The 13,276-nt window shown below is 42.2% G+C and overlaps 1 protein-coding gene across 6 annotated transcripts in view; it reads right to left on the reverse strand.

The window, feature by feature from the left end:
- celf6 (CUGBP Elav-like family member 6) overlaps positions 1–13,276 on the reverse strand; it is a 117,414-nt gene that overhangs the window by 19,499 nt on the left and 84,639 nt on the right. For 2 of the 6 annotated variants that reach the window (XM_029252047.1, XM_018745257.2), the window contains exons 5-9: positions 11,611–11,690; positions 3,938–4,081; positions 3,483–3,630; positions 2,064–2,213; positions 5–67 (exon numbers count right to left, since the gene is read on the reverse strand). In XM_029252047.1, coding sequence (XP_029107880.1) covers positions 5–67; positions 2,064–2,213; positions 3,483–3,630; positions 3,938–4,081; positions 11,611–11,690 — 585 coding nt within the window. Of the gene's footprint in view, positions 1–4; positions 68–2,063; positions 2,214–3,482; positions 3,631–3,913; positions 4,082–11,610; positions 11,694–13,276 lie in introns of all 6 variants that reach the window. The other 4 variants (XM_018745254.1, XM_018745253.1, XM_018745255.2 and 1 more) reach the window with 3 other exon arrangements.

Genomic DNA, 13,276 nt, shown 5'->3' on the forward strand with positions numbered 1-13,276 from the left:
ATACCTGCGTAATGCTGCACCCCCGCATAGGCCTGCTGGAGTGGGTCGGCCACTGTTGGACTTTGTGCTGCAGCAAGAGAGCACAACGGACAGACACACTGAATAGTCACAGTGAACAGTCACAAAACTGAGAAGTCAACACTTGCAAGCCCATGGTACCACTGAAGGCACTGCCTTATTTTGGAGGAGGGCAAGGCAAACATTTGAAAAAAGGCAAGGGAGTGTCTGAAGGGGTGGCACAGGGTGACACCACCCCTCCAAAATATGATTGCCCCCCCCAGTGCCCCCCAGTGCTATTGAGCTGGAGTACTGTCAATCTGACAAGGCTCAATGCCATTGGATCAGGGTGCCGTCAATAGCAACCTGATTTGCGATGTGGAATCATAGTACTATGTTTTTCAAACAGGAGGAGACACGACTGGACCGCAGACCATGTCTCTGTCCATGGAATGCCACACACTCAGTTAAACAGTTTGAAATATGTGGACTGGGGTGTTGTTCTCTGCTGCAATAATATGCATAGGTGAACTCCAGATAACAGAAGGCGACAGAAGCCTTGACTGCCCTAGTAAAGATGACCCTTGTGGGTATAACGGTTTCAAAATCACCCAAGAGTCCCATTATAATATTGCATAGCTAGCTCAGCTAACATAACTTTGGCAGACTAGTGAACAGCTATGACTTTCCTGTGCTATTCAGCAGCAGTGCACACACTGTATCAAGCTGCTTGCCTTGAGTGGGATCACTGCGAACCTGAGACTAACCCAGCAACACAGGGTACAAGGCTGGAGGGGGAGGGGACACACCCTGGACAGGACACTAGTCCACCACAGGGCACCCCAATGAGGGCTCAAACCCCAGACCTGCCACACAGTGGGTCCTGGTCAAACCCACTGTGCCACTGCACCCCCCAGTAGCAGTGCACCACAACATACAGCAAATAGACAAATATTGCTTTATTGCTTCTTCCTGTTGTTTTAAAGATTAAAGGCAGAATCACTTTTCCCAAATAGGCTACAATAAAGTGGTAAACGCTGAAATGTAGGGTTTTGTGAAATGTGAAATGTTGCCCCCCCCACGACTGGTTCTTGATTCCCTCGTGCCACCTCATTTAAAAAATCCCGAAATCGCCCCTGAACATAGCGGCAAACAAGTGCAAAGCAGACCATCACAACATAGACACAGTCCATCACAGCATTCATCCAATTTCAATAACTACTTGTCCTGAGCAGGGCAGCGGTGGCTACACTGACATATTTACAAAAATTTGAGCTCATTTACAGTAGTGCTATAATACAGTATAAGCAGGCCAGCACTCACAGTTGAGACAATATTTTTTTATCAGAGGTGAAATGAAACTATGAAGCCAAAAACCATTATCCGTCCGAGTCCATGACTTCTCTTGGCATTTTTTGTGAGCACATATTACATTTTCTAATTTAATCATGGTATAGTGCATTTTTAATATTTTAAGCAGTACACATTTAAAAAAACTGCAGTTCTTGTTGCTGGCAATGAATTCATATGTTTATAAAGCATAACATAACACAGAGCTATGAGTAAGGTTAGTCAGAACTACACAACATGGTCAAGGAAAATTAGCATTTTTAAACGTGGTGCTCAGAACAAGTAAGCAGAGAGACTTAAGAGCAGACAAAAAAACAAGTCAGATAAAAAGACAAAAGAGACAACACAAAAAAAAAAAAAAATCAATAAATAGCAGGAGAAACAGAGAGAGTGGCAATACCATCATTTCACAGTTTTATAAAATGCTCCCTGCCACAAATGTTTGCATAAAATATTAGCCACACACCTCGCAATCCACTTTGTCATTCATTATCACGGCAGCTGTCCTACATTATGCAGAACTAAATGCATTTTTGCTTTTAACACCTCCATTTTCAAAGATTAATTTCTTACCATCATTAAAGAAAGGATTATATCTCACACAGAAGACCTGTATGCTTTGTTACCTTATCACAATCATAACAGGAAAGAATAACAGTGTTTGCTAAGCAGTCTATTAAAATATGCTAATTGTAGTGGTGTTGGCTCTTCTTTACCTGGGTAAGGGTGAATTCCATTGGTGTAGATGGGCTCGGAGGCAGGCTGGCCATTACTCTGAGGTGGGAGGGCACTGAACCCATTCACACCAAGCGGAGTGGCGATGCTGGGCACGGCCGCTGCACTGATTCCTGGGGGGGTGCTGGTGCCTGCGGACAGCAGGAACCGGAACGCTGAGGTTGGTGGGTGGGGTGGGAAGACTTCACATTTGACCCATCCACAAATACAAGACCACTTTAATTGGACTCGGGGGGTTTAGTCCTATCAGTCTATTACCAAACCCCCTTCCCTCAAGTAACATTTCAGGTTTGTCACCTTGTCAGTGCATTTTCTTGACAAGGGATTATCATCCCCCCTTCCCATAAAGGACATTTAAGTCAAATAGGATTATATTTGATAGGTATTACATTAACACACATATTTCTGTGGATTACAAAAGCTGGATGTAGCGAAAAGCCACTTTGTTTAATTCAATCAGTCCCTTCCACTCTTGAGTGGTCAGATGATGTAGAAGAGTGAGATCAAAAAGGTCTCAATAAGCAAGCAGGACAAAAACCTTCAGACTTAGGTGGCAAGTAGAACTTTCACAAAAAAGCAGCATGGCTGATTCATTTCGCAGAAACGCACAGCTGGTAAGAAGATGGAGAAAATCTAACACTTCCACTGGACGTGCTGAGAGGTAGCTCTATGGTGCTCCTCAGCAACTCTCCCATGTTGGGTCAAGCCTCGCCACGTGTTCCATCAATGTCACCCCTCATAATCTTGCCCCGCCGAAGGAAATAAAAAGTTTCTCTCTCTTTTTCAATTTAAAACGCAGGAGAATGGGTATGCGCTTCCAGGCCTCCAGGGTCTGTTGGCTTATACTGGTGAGTGAGGGCCAACAGGTGTTCATTTGCTGTCTGACTGCACACGTATCCACTGCTACTATGGCAATGCCTGCTAGCAAAACACAACCCCTTACTCCCTCCCTCTCAACACAGTGTGTATCCTCAGTGTCATTTGTCTGTTCTCTCCTATGTCCCTCCAACATCCCAACCCACTACCTTTCCAGCTGAGATGACAAAGCCCCCACATCCCTAGCCCCTACAATAACCTTTTGCAGCAGACTGATGACAGACTGCACCATAGATGTGTGTCCATAAACAGCACAACATCAACACGAACACATCCCCATGCACTGGTAACAGAAAGAACCCAGTTCCCACCCCAAGTTCACTCTTCACACCGATGCCCATACACTGGGTGTCTTTGCTGTTTCAGAGGGAAAGAAGAAAAGCAGAACAGCAACAAATGGGCATGGCTGTATACCCGTGTGAAAAGGCCACGTACAGCTTCGTGAATGAGTGGTGTGGCAATTTACTTGAAAATTCTGTCGCTGAACTATAATTGAAGAAGATACCAAAGCTGTGACTACATGCCTGAGGAGGGAGTCATGGGAGCTGCGACGAGGCCGTTGACGTTGAATGCTGCCATGTGCTGCATTTGCGCTGCAGCGATGGCTGCCATAGGGTTCAGGTAGGAGCCCTGGGTGGCAGCCATGAGGGCAGCTTGTTGTTGCATCATTTGCTGTCAGAATTGGGGAAAAGAGACACATAAATATCAACAAACACAAAGACCATATGCCTATTTCAAGGTTTTGGTGCATTGGGACTTACACAGAGCTTAACAGTGCTAAACCGCCCAGCACATTGAAGCATTGCCCCTTAAAAATGAAGTACTGTCAGTGTTCGACAAAATTATTAATAGGAAACATAACAAAAGATTTTTTTCCCAGTTCAAATCCTTCTTAAATTGTCACATTTTGGGAGGGAAACTACGTTACGTCAGTGTAGATGGGGATATTTCTCACCTGCCAGGAGAAACTATCACTTACAGCATGGGTGTAAGCTCCGTAAGCGCCGAACTGGATGGTCATGGGACTGAAGATCCCAAGTTGACCAGCCATCTGATGCATCCTCCGTAAAGTGCGTTCCTTGTCTGTGTCAGCAAACTTCACCACCAGACTGGAGGAGGCACCCTGGCAAGAGAAAATAAGAAGCCCTACCATCGCGGTTTGATACTCCCTGAGATGTTGGCTGTGTAAACTTTTGGGGGCAGCTTCTCAAGGTTTTAAAGTGAATGTGAGGTAATAGTAACACTAAAACATGAATGGAAGGAACAGCTATTATTCATAGTCAAAGTATTCCCATAAGCTGCAGAGAGACAAATCTTCCATTGCTCTTTACCTGTTTTTATGTGGACTGTAATATATATGGGCTAGATCGGTGACCACAAGGTTAAACCTTCATCCTTAGGAAGACTTCAAAGTGTACACACCCTTGTGCTGAAACACACTTGCACACTTAAGTAATGGCAGTGGAAGACAGAACTCACAAATATTCGTGTCTATGTGCAAGAGATGCTGCACCAATGCTCTGCTTTTTTTTTTTTTTCTCTAGATTTACTTCCAACTGAGAAGAGAAAATAATGTCCATATCTTCACTGGGGATAAATTTCGGTGAATCCTTGGTTCCTGAAACAGCAGGATGCCTGACTGCCTTCAGGTGCAGCAAGGATGCCGTAGGGATGAATCTCAAACCAGCACCCAAAGCAACCTGGTGCTACACATTGTGTTTCCGACCGCTTATGCTGTTAGCAGCTCTGAGGTACAGGCCTTGTTGGGGCTAGTCATAGCACAACAAGAAGGACACAGGCAGCCAAGGGCCAATGAGTCTGCCACTGGCAAGAACATCAGTACATAGAACCAGGAGGGTAAGGAAGAGCACTTCGCTTTAACTTGTGTTTGTGCTACATGCAATGCGTCATCCTTGGGCATTCAGAATAAGATCCTGAAAGGTGTTTGGGAAAAATGAACAATACAGATTTCAGAGGGACAGGCAGTAGTGTCCTGTATCTTGATTCCAGTGTATAGACCGTATTGTTCAAGTAGGTCCTTCAGAGGGCCACTGGACTGGAAAAAAGCTGTTGAATTCCCAAGAGACAAAAGCAAGCACCCAGCAAAGCTGCTGAGGATGATTCACATGTTTCTGAAAATGACCGCAATCTCTCTGCTTGGGTAAACCATAAGTGTCCCGAAACAGCAGGATTAATTTCGACCTATTGCAGCCTTCTCCTCTGCCACAGAGGAGTCTACATGCAGAATGATTGGCAGGGGCTCCCAGTGAACCTCAGAGTGAGGAAGAGAGAGAGTGCAGGCTCCATACAGAATTCCTTCAGGGGAAACTCGCCCAGCTCCAGGACAGGACACACACATCTGGAGCCCCCTCTGAGGATCCTGTTTCAATTAGCCAAATCAGCTCTCTGAAGCGTGGCTTTAATAGCACACCATTTTTGCCCTTTGTAATTTTCGTTCTACTCAAACTCCTGACCTTTGCCTGTTCCTGCCCAACTTTCCAGGGCTGGTGGATGGTCCAGGCTGTCGGATTTAATGAGGTCAGTGCTGAGCAAACATCCCCCTCCGGCACCTGAACTTCTTTCAACAGCGGAGCTGGCATTTAGACCACATTCAATTTCGGTTTTATGTATCTCTGTTTATTTATTTATTTGTTTAGCATCTTTGAAGAATGTATTCTCGGTCCAGGACTGTGAAAGCCCCAGGCAACCTTGTTTCACAAAGGCATGACTCAGGAGCCTGCTTCTTTCCTTCAGTGCAGAGATAACAGGAGCGACCTGTTGCTCATGTAATGTATCTCACATAGGCTGGGGTTGGCTCATTTAATAAATCTCATGTTGTAAACTGACAGGTCTGTGTTGGCTTATGAAAACAACAGGCTGGGATTAGCTCCTGTAATGTATCCAATATGGTGAAACAAAGGGTTTGGAGATTTAATAAATTGGCATGGTTTGGGTGTGTTGGTCTATGGGATCCAATGGGCAAAGTTTAGCTCATCTAACATATCTCCCACAGCAGTGAAGTAACAGCCTGGGTTTGCCTAGTAACTTATATAGTCACCCAGTATGCAGTAATCACAAACAGAAAATCAAAAAAGATGCTGTCAAGCCTTGACTGTGTCGTGCTTTGAATGAACTTGCAGCAGACGGAACTACGCAAAGACTAAATATAAAACACAGATGGTTCCCTTTACAGCAGAAAATCCTAACCCGACCAATAAACGAAATAACCTGCACAGCTTCTACCTTGAAAACAAATTAATTCTGAGAATGTGATAGGAAGGCTATAGGGAGCTCTCTTTTTTGACAGGTGTGACAGAGAGATTCGTCACAGGTTCGAAAACTAATCTAATTCTCAATATAACCCACTTGACTTGTGAAAAGATTGCTTGTTGTATTTTGCATGCAGCAGAAAGCCTCTGCTTTTTTCAATTAAAAATGTAACTCTGGGATTTGTTCGAAATCCACAACAAAAAATTGCCTTCTCTGACATCTCTGCTGAATATGTTTAGGACAGAAAGTAAAAGTAATTGCTTTATATTCCTGCAATATTTATTCATAAGTACCTCTTGAATTTGGGGAAGCAGATTGGTATTCTACTTAAGTAACATCAATTAGTCAAATTATTCATCCTTGGAGGGCCCCATGAAAAATACAATTGGACAAATGCAGAAAAAGCGCATCTGAATTTAAATCTAATTCTCAAAAGTACTGTCTGCCCTGCGCCCTGTGTTGCTGGGTTAGGCTCCGGTGCGCCATGCCCCCACTCGGGGCAAGCGGTTTCAAACTATGTGTGTGGGTGTGTGTGTGTGCACACTGTCCGTCCAATTTATCTATCATCAGTTTCTCTTAATAAGTCTTGAGACATAAAAAATGTCTTTCCTAAAATAATAATAGTCAAAATCATACAATGCATAAAGCCATTCTTGGAAAGCACCTTTTCCTTTATTGCTTTAAATCCGTTGGGGTCTAAGTAGGAGGAAATCATGGTGGTTTAGTTAATCTAGAAGGTCTCACATGTAATCCAAGAGAAGGGTAATTTTAGTAAAAACTGCCTTCTCGTTTCAGTGTGTACAACCATCAACCACTGTCCATGCAGAGGTAAAGAGGAAGAAACCCTAACCAACCCATATTTACTTCACCTTCCAGATATCTCTCAGTAACACAGAGAAGCAAGAAACCCTCTTCATAATTTCCTAGGACACACTTAGATGGCTACCAGTCTCAAAATCTTGTTAAACACACAGCATGTTTGCAAAAAAATCGCATATGATACGGTTTTTTTCTTTGTTAAACTGCTACACATTCTAATCTGTATGCATGGAGGGTACTGCTATGCAGTGTTTCAGTCTGTAAAACGCTTCTGCATCGGTAGTCTTAAATTAGGAAGTATTAAGCTTAGACATACCACTGTCGTGATCATTTGTGAGAGGAATACACCCACTTGGTGTTTCTGTACCATTCTAAATCCTCTTAGGGGATCTTATCGAAATCTTAGCTGTATATCTTGGCTGTGCTGATCTGCTGAAAGGATGTACTTGCATCTCGCAATGATGGCAATTTAAGCCACTGTAGATAACAGCAGCAGTAAAATGTATATACCTAAGGGAAAACTGGAAGCATCCAATACAATATCTATATTGTCTTAAACACATTCTGAAATGTTATAACGTTAAACAACACAACTGTTCCATGAACTATTTAAGAGAAAGTATTTAAGAAATTCAAACTCGACTATGACATGTTGCTATTTTCAATTAATTACATTCATGTAATGTATTTGTCATGTCCACGCCTGCACCACAATCGACAGCACCTGACGCCAATCAGAGCACTCACCTTTAAAAGACTCTCCTCCGCCCCTTTGCGCTTGTGGAATCTTACTGAGACAACTGTCCTGTCTGTGCCTATGGCCTGGTCTTCTTTGTCCCTAGTGCCTAGTCGTTGTTCCCCGGCTTCTGACCATTTGCCTTGTCCCCTGACTATGTCCGTGGATCCTCGCTCCCACTCTGACTACCGATTCACTGTCCCCTACAACAAGAACTTGCCTGACCCCTTGGTTTCTGACGAACGATCCTGCACTTGGGTCCAGACCTCCCCGCAACCTCGGTTCCATGTGACAGTATTTACTTATAATTACTGTATAGTGGTATGTAATATATTATGGTATATTAAATATAGGTATATAATAAACCTATATTTACAATTTTGACAAGATTACTAGACCACTGGATGAAAGTCACCCTCAGACCATGACAGAGCCATCACTGTGCTTCACAGGAGGCATCATTGCACTTCTCGACGACTGTTCTTATGACATACTGGTGGTTTCGTGAACCAAAATTTTCACATTTGCACTCGTCACGCCATGAGAATTTCTGCTGCTGGTTGTTGTTCCGTCTTGTCCTAGATACTGCAATCTCTTATACTTTTTGCCTTTGCACATACTGAAAATGGTTTCTTAGCTGTAACATGCCCTACCAGAATATTTCTTTCATGCCTTCTTTGCAGGCTTAAAGCATGTACTATGGTGCCAGACAACTATGGCAGATGTTGAGCAAGCACTTCACTGGATTTCCTTCTGTCCTGTAAGAAAGTGACCTTTAAGTACTGTTCAATAGTTGCAGAGAGCTTTCTGGAGCTCCCACAGCATTTTGTCTCTTTGTGTCTTCTATGTGCCCAGGTACTTCCAAATTCTTGATAACAGTTTGAAAACCAAATCTTGAAAATCCAATTTAATGTGGTATTACTCACTAACCATAGCCTTGTTGATATAAAAAAAAAAAAAAAAAACTACGATTTTTGTGTCTGTCAAAGCGTGTTAGCTTAGGCATTTGAAAACCTTTCTCAAGATACCTCAGTATTTTTAGTTACTGTTACACTCACCTTTATTATTCTGCACCAGTAGCACACCTGGTTCAGCTAACCCTTACCTTCCTAATTTCAACGAGGTGTTTTATTGGTGGAATTTCACAAATACATAGAAGGACTTGGTCGCTGAGAAGTTTGCGAACCAGACCTGTATTGTTCTAGCTGTCTCACAAGATGTCAGAAGTTTTTGGAAACACAATAAATTCTTGTTACTTTTTTTATTGCATCAATGCATTATTTATTTATTTATTCATTATTTATTTATACATTTATTGCTTATTTTGTGTTTATTTTAATGCTATATAATTTTTTTTACAAGCAAATGAATATTTACTGCCCAGATAAGTAACTTTAGATATGATCTTTGGGTGTGGCCCAAGCCATTTGTACAGTAATATACTGTGTATACACATCATTAACATTTCTTCATTTAGCTGAGGCTTTTTTCTAAAGCAACTTGTAATGTTAAGGTTGCAATTATTTAGCCAGCTGGATAATTTTACTGGAGTAGTTCAGGGTGAGTACCTTGCTCAAGGGTACTACAGTCAGAGGTAGGGATGAAGCCTGCAATCTTTAGAGCCAAAGGCAGCATCTTTAACTATTACACTATCAACTGCCCTCATGACAAGTCAGTACCCACTACTACTAGTCCTCATCAGTACTCAGAAACCACAACACACACACTTTCTGAACTGCTTATCCCATACGGGGTTGCGGGGAACTGGAGCCTAACCCAGCAACTCAGGGCATAAGGCTAGAGGGGGAGGGGACACACCCAGGACGGGATGCCAGTCCGTCACAAGGCACCCCAAGTGGGACTCGAACCCCAGACCCACCAGAGAGCAGGACCTGGTCCAACCCACTGCGCCACTGTGCCACCGCACCCCCCCTCAAAACCCCAACAATACTTTTAAATTTGCTTTTGACAATTATTTAGAACTTCTCTGGTATTTAGCTGTTTTAGTTATGGTGCAAAGGTAGAATTTTTATGAATTAGACAACAGATGGTCCACATCAATGAACTCATTTGACAAAAAATCTCGAGTGGTTCCCCTCCCCAGACAATGCCAGCATGCCTTTCCCCAGATTCCACAGCCTACTTTTGCCTGTTCACCAAATTCTACATGGAGGAAAGAGCTGTCTCCTTGCTCTCTGTAACCACCCTCATAAAACTTGGACACTCTAGAGACACACTCAGTTAGGCCAAATGCAAAGACAGCCACAAATGACCAAGTACTTAATGATTTAAGTGCAGTGACCTGACATGTTGCACAATATAGGCCTATACAGACATACACACACATCTGTGGATAGTTGGATATATTAAATTACAATATCACATTAACTGAATCAATACATTGCTCACTCACTAAAAACCGAGTATTATCTAGATTCAGTTTTACCTCATCTCCAGGGCTGGTGCCAAATCAACACATGTTTAGACTAATAAGCAGCTCTTTTCCAAGCATCCTAGGACTGTCTCATTATGAACTAGGAGACTGCTGCTACTTCTCTTCAATGCTCTCTCCCACACTGCTGTAACACACCATGACAGGGGTCACACAGATACCCAGCTCCTTCTTTCACAGTTTGAATTAAGCCTAGAGGAGCACATGCTGTTCAAGGAACTTATTTAAAAATATATTCATTTGTTATAGGATCTTTGACTATCCTGCAGCATCACTTACCGGATCTGTAATCTGTGGTTTCAAACTTTTTAGTTTATTTCTGAGGAGTAGGTGGACTCCTTCACTCGCTCTCAAAAAGAGGCTCACAACACACAAGGGGCCACCACAGGTGGGACTGCATGAGGCTTCCTGGTGGGGTGTGGGACTAGCAACACATGAATACAGTTCTGCAATTTTGATATTTAACTTTGATATACCTTTTATTTTTCTCGTGGATTGCATCCAGGCATCACAGCCACTCTCAGACCAGGGTCTGGGCTTGGGGCCCCAAATTCCCAGCATCTGAATCTGGAGACATGTGGCTGCGCACTCATCCAAATAGACTGGATCACTTTTGCCATCCGAACTTTGTCAGATAAACACTAATTGCCAGCGAGCCAATTAATCAGATTTAATGCTGGCCCCCGTTGAGGCTTTAACAGGTGTACAATATAGATAAATCCAAACAAGTATTCTTGTGTACATCATATTCTGACCATCTCTGCCTTATTCTATTTATACACATAGTGAGCTCATATTTCTGAACACCTTCAAAAATGAGCAGAGCCAACTTGTGGTTCCATATGTCAAGTTGGATGGCAGTTCTGGGTCTGCATCTCCGGAGGACACATTGGATGTAACCCTGACTTCCTCCAGGACAGGGATGGCTGAGCTACAGTTTGAGGGCCACTCATGTGTGTCTGCTTTATACAAGCGGAATACAAAGTGTGTGTGTTTACAGATGCAGGTAATTGGGGTTTTTAGTGGATTAATTCACCATTTGGCAAATCTTTACTCGCAGCCACCTCCTCCCTAAATGTGTCATGATTTTGATGGATTTGGGATTAAGCCAGTACAATCTGCAGAGAGTCTTCCCTAAAACTGTGAGACAGCACACACTTCTCCATACAGAACACTCACAACACAGTATGAGGGATTTGGTGCTACACTAATTCCTTTAGGAACATGAGTGTGTCTGCAACGGTGTCTTGTGTTGATAAGTATGTCTACGTCTGATGTCTCTATATACGTTCATGTGTTTGTTGAGAATGTAAGTACTAATGTGCATGTGTCTTGCTGCCTTTGTATACGTGTGACCTCCCCATGTGATTCTCACCGGCATGGTCTGTCCACCGTGCAGGGTGTTGATGGCTGCCTGTGCTTCGGCGTGGCTGGAGAACTTGACAAAGGCACAGCCTGCTGACGGATCAGAGAGACAGACAGTGAGAAGCTCGCCATCAGGGGTCCGGCCTCGCACAAGGTAAAAACACTCATTACCATCACTTTCATCCAAACGCTTCCTTAATGCATTCCATCATTTATGTCTTCAGTGCATAACGGGAAATAAATCATTCTAATTGTGCTGAATGCATTAGCCACTCATTGTTCAGTGGCCCTTGATCATTTATAAAACCTTCCAACTTGGGAGGATGGAAGTCAAAGCCTTTCATTTCTGGGCTCGTTTGTGATTATTAATCTGTTTAAGATTCACACATCGTGATCTGCCTATCCTTTCTTCTGCGAGATATTGTGTTGACAAACCGTAGCAGAATTTATCTGTCCAAATGTCTACATACCGTATGTACATTCTGACAACTCCAGATCACAACCACTTTATGCGTAATCAATTAAAAATTTCTTGCAGTAATTGCTTTGCAGTATTTTTTCAAAAGGCTTGCACAGAAATACAATGAATATATAAAAACTCATATCAAACAACGTGTGCTGAACTTTTCTTAGGAGTTCATCAGACAGATACGTTCTGTACATTCAATGCGAAATCCAAAAATTACAGAATATTGTGTAATTTATTTCTAGTTACCGAGTATTATGATTTAGATGACATATTTAATCAAATTATTTAGTTTCCAGTCCCGTGCAGCCTGTACTGCACAGAGAAATTGAGAGTAAAGCTTTGCTTTCTTTTGTTTTCTTTTCTGTTGTTTTGTTTTAACCCTAACAGGTGCTAGTCAGGTGTGCATCTCTCACACTGGTCATCTCTCAGTACAGGTGTGCTGTTAATGAGCTGGTAATTGGCTAAGAAGAGCTACCTGCAACTGCCAGACATGAGTACTAGCACTGATCCCTGATGAGATTTTTTTTTCTAGCATACTTCAATGGTAACTTTAAAACTAGCTTCATCTTTGACAGAAATGCTTTAGATAATTTCACTACTGTAGAGTATAATACAAATTGTGTTTTTTTAATGGAAATGGATTTTTTTTGTTAAAAACAAAACACATTTTACAAGGATATAATGAAAGCACTTATGAACTAGCATGTATTTATTTTTCTTTGTCCTAAATTGGACCACATTAGTACATTTAGAGTACACATGCGTGGCATGTACTGAAAAAATAGCCTCAGGTGAAGATTTTGGTATATTTTCTAGACCTGGTGTTTTATACAGAATTGTTTTCATGTACTTTGAATGGACATGTTGGAACTGGTGAGATCCTAGTGGTTCACAGAAAGGAACTGGATTTTTTGCATCCTGTTTGGGCATTTTAAAGCCATTTCCATTGAATGTTTTAACCTAAGTAATGCTTTGGGTTTAAAGAAAGATTCAGTAATGCAAGGTTCAAATGTCAGAGATGTCTAAAACAAAAAGGTATTCCTAAAACAGGTCTGCCTTCAATGGAAAAATATCCTCGATAAACATCCCAGAAGATACGTGTTGCCAGTAAAGTTTTTTAAAAGGTATGAATGATTAAGAAATTAAGCTTCTGAAAGAAGAGTCTCCCTTTTCGCTAATATTGTGTTAGTTCTGTAGCTTGTTCTTC

This window comes from Scleropages formosus, chromosome 5 (genome assembly GCF_900964775.1).
Source record: "Scleropages formosus chromosome 5, fSclFor1.1, whole genome shotgun sequence".
Taxonomy (NCBI): domain Eukaryota; kingdom Metazoa; phylum Chordata; class Actinopteri; order Osteoglossiformes; family Osteoglossidae; genus Scleropages; species Scleropages formosus.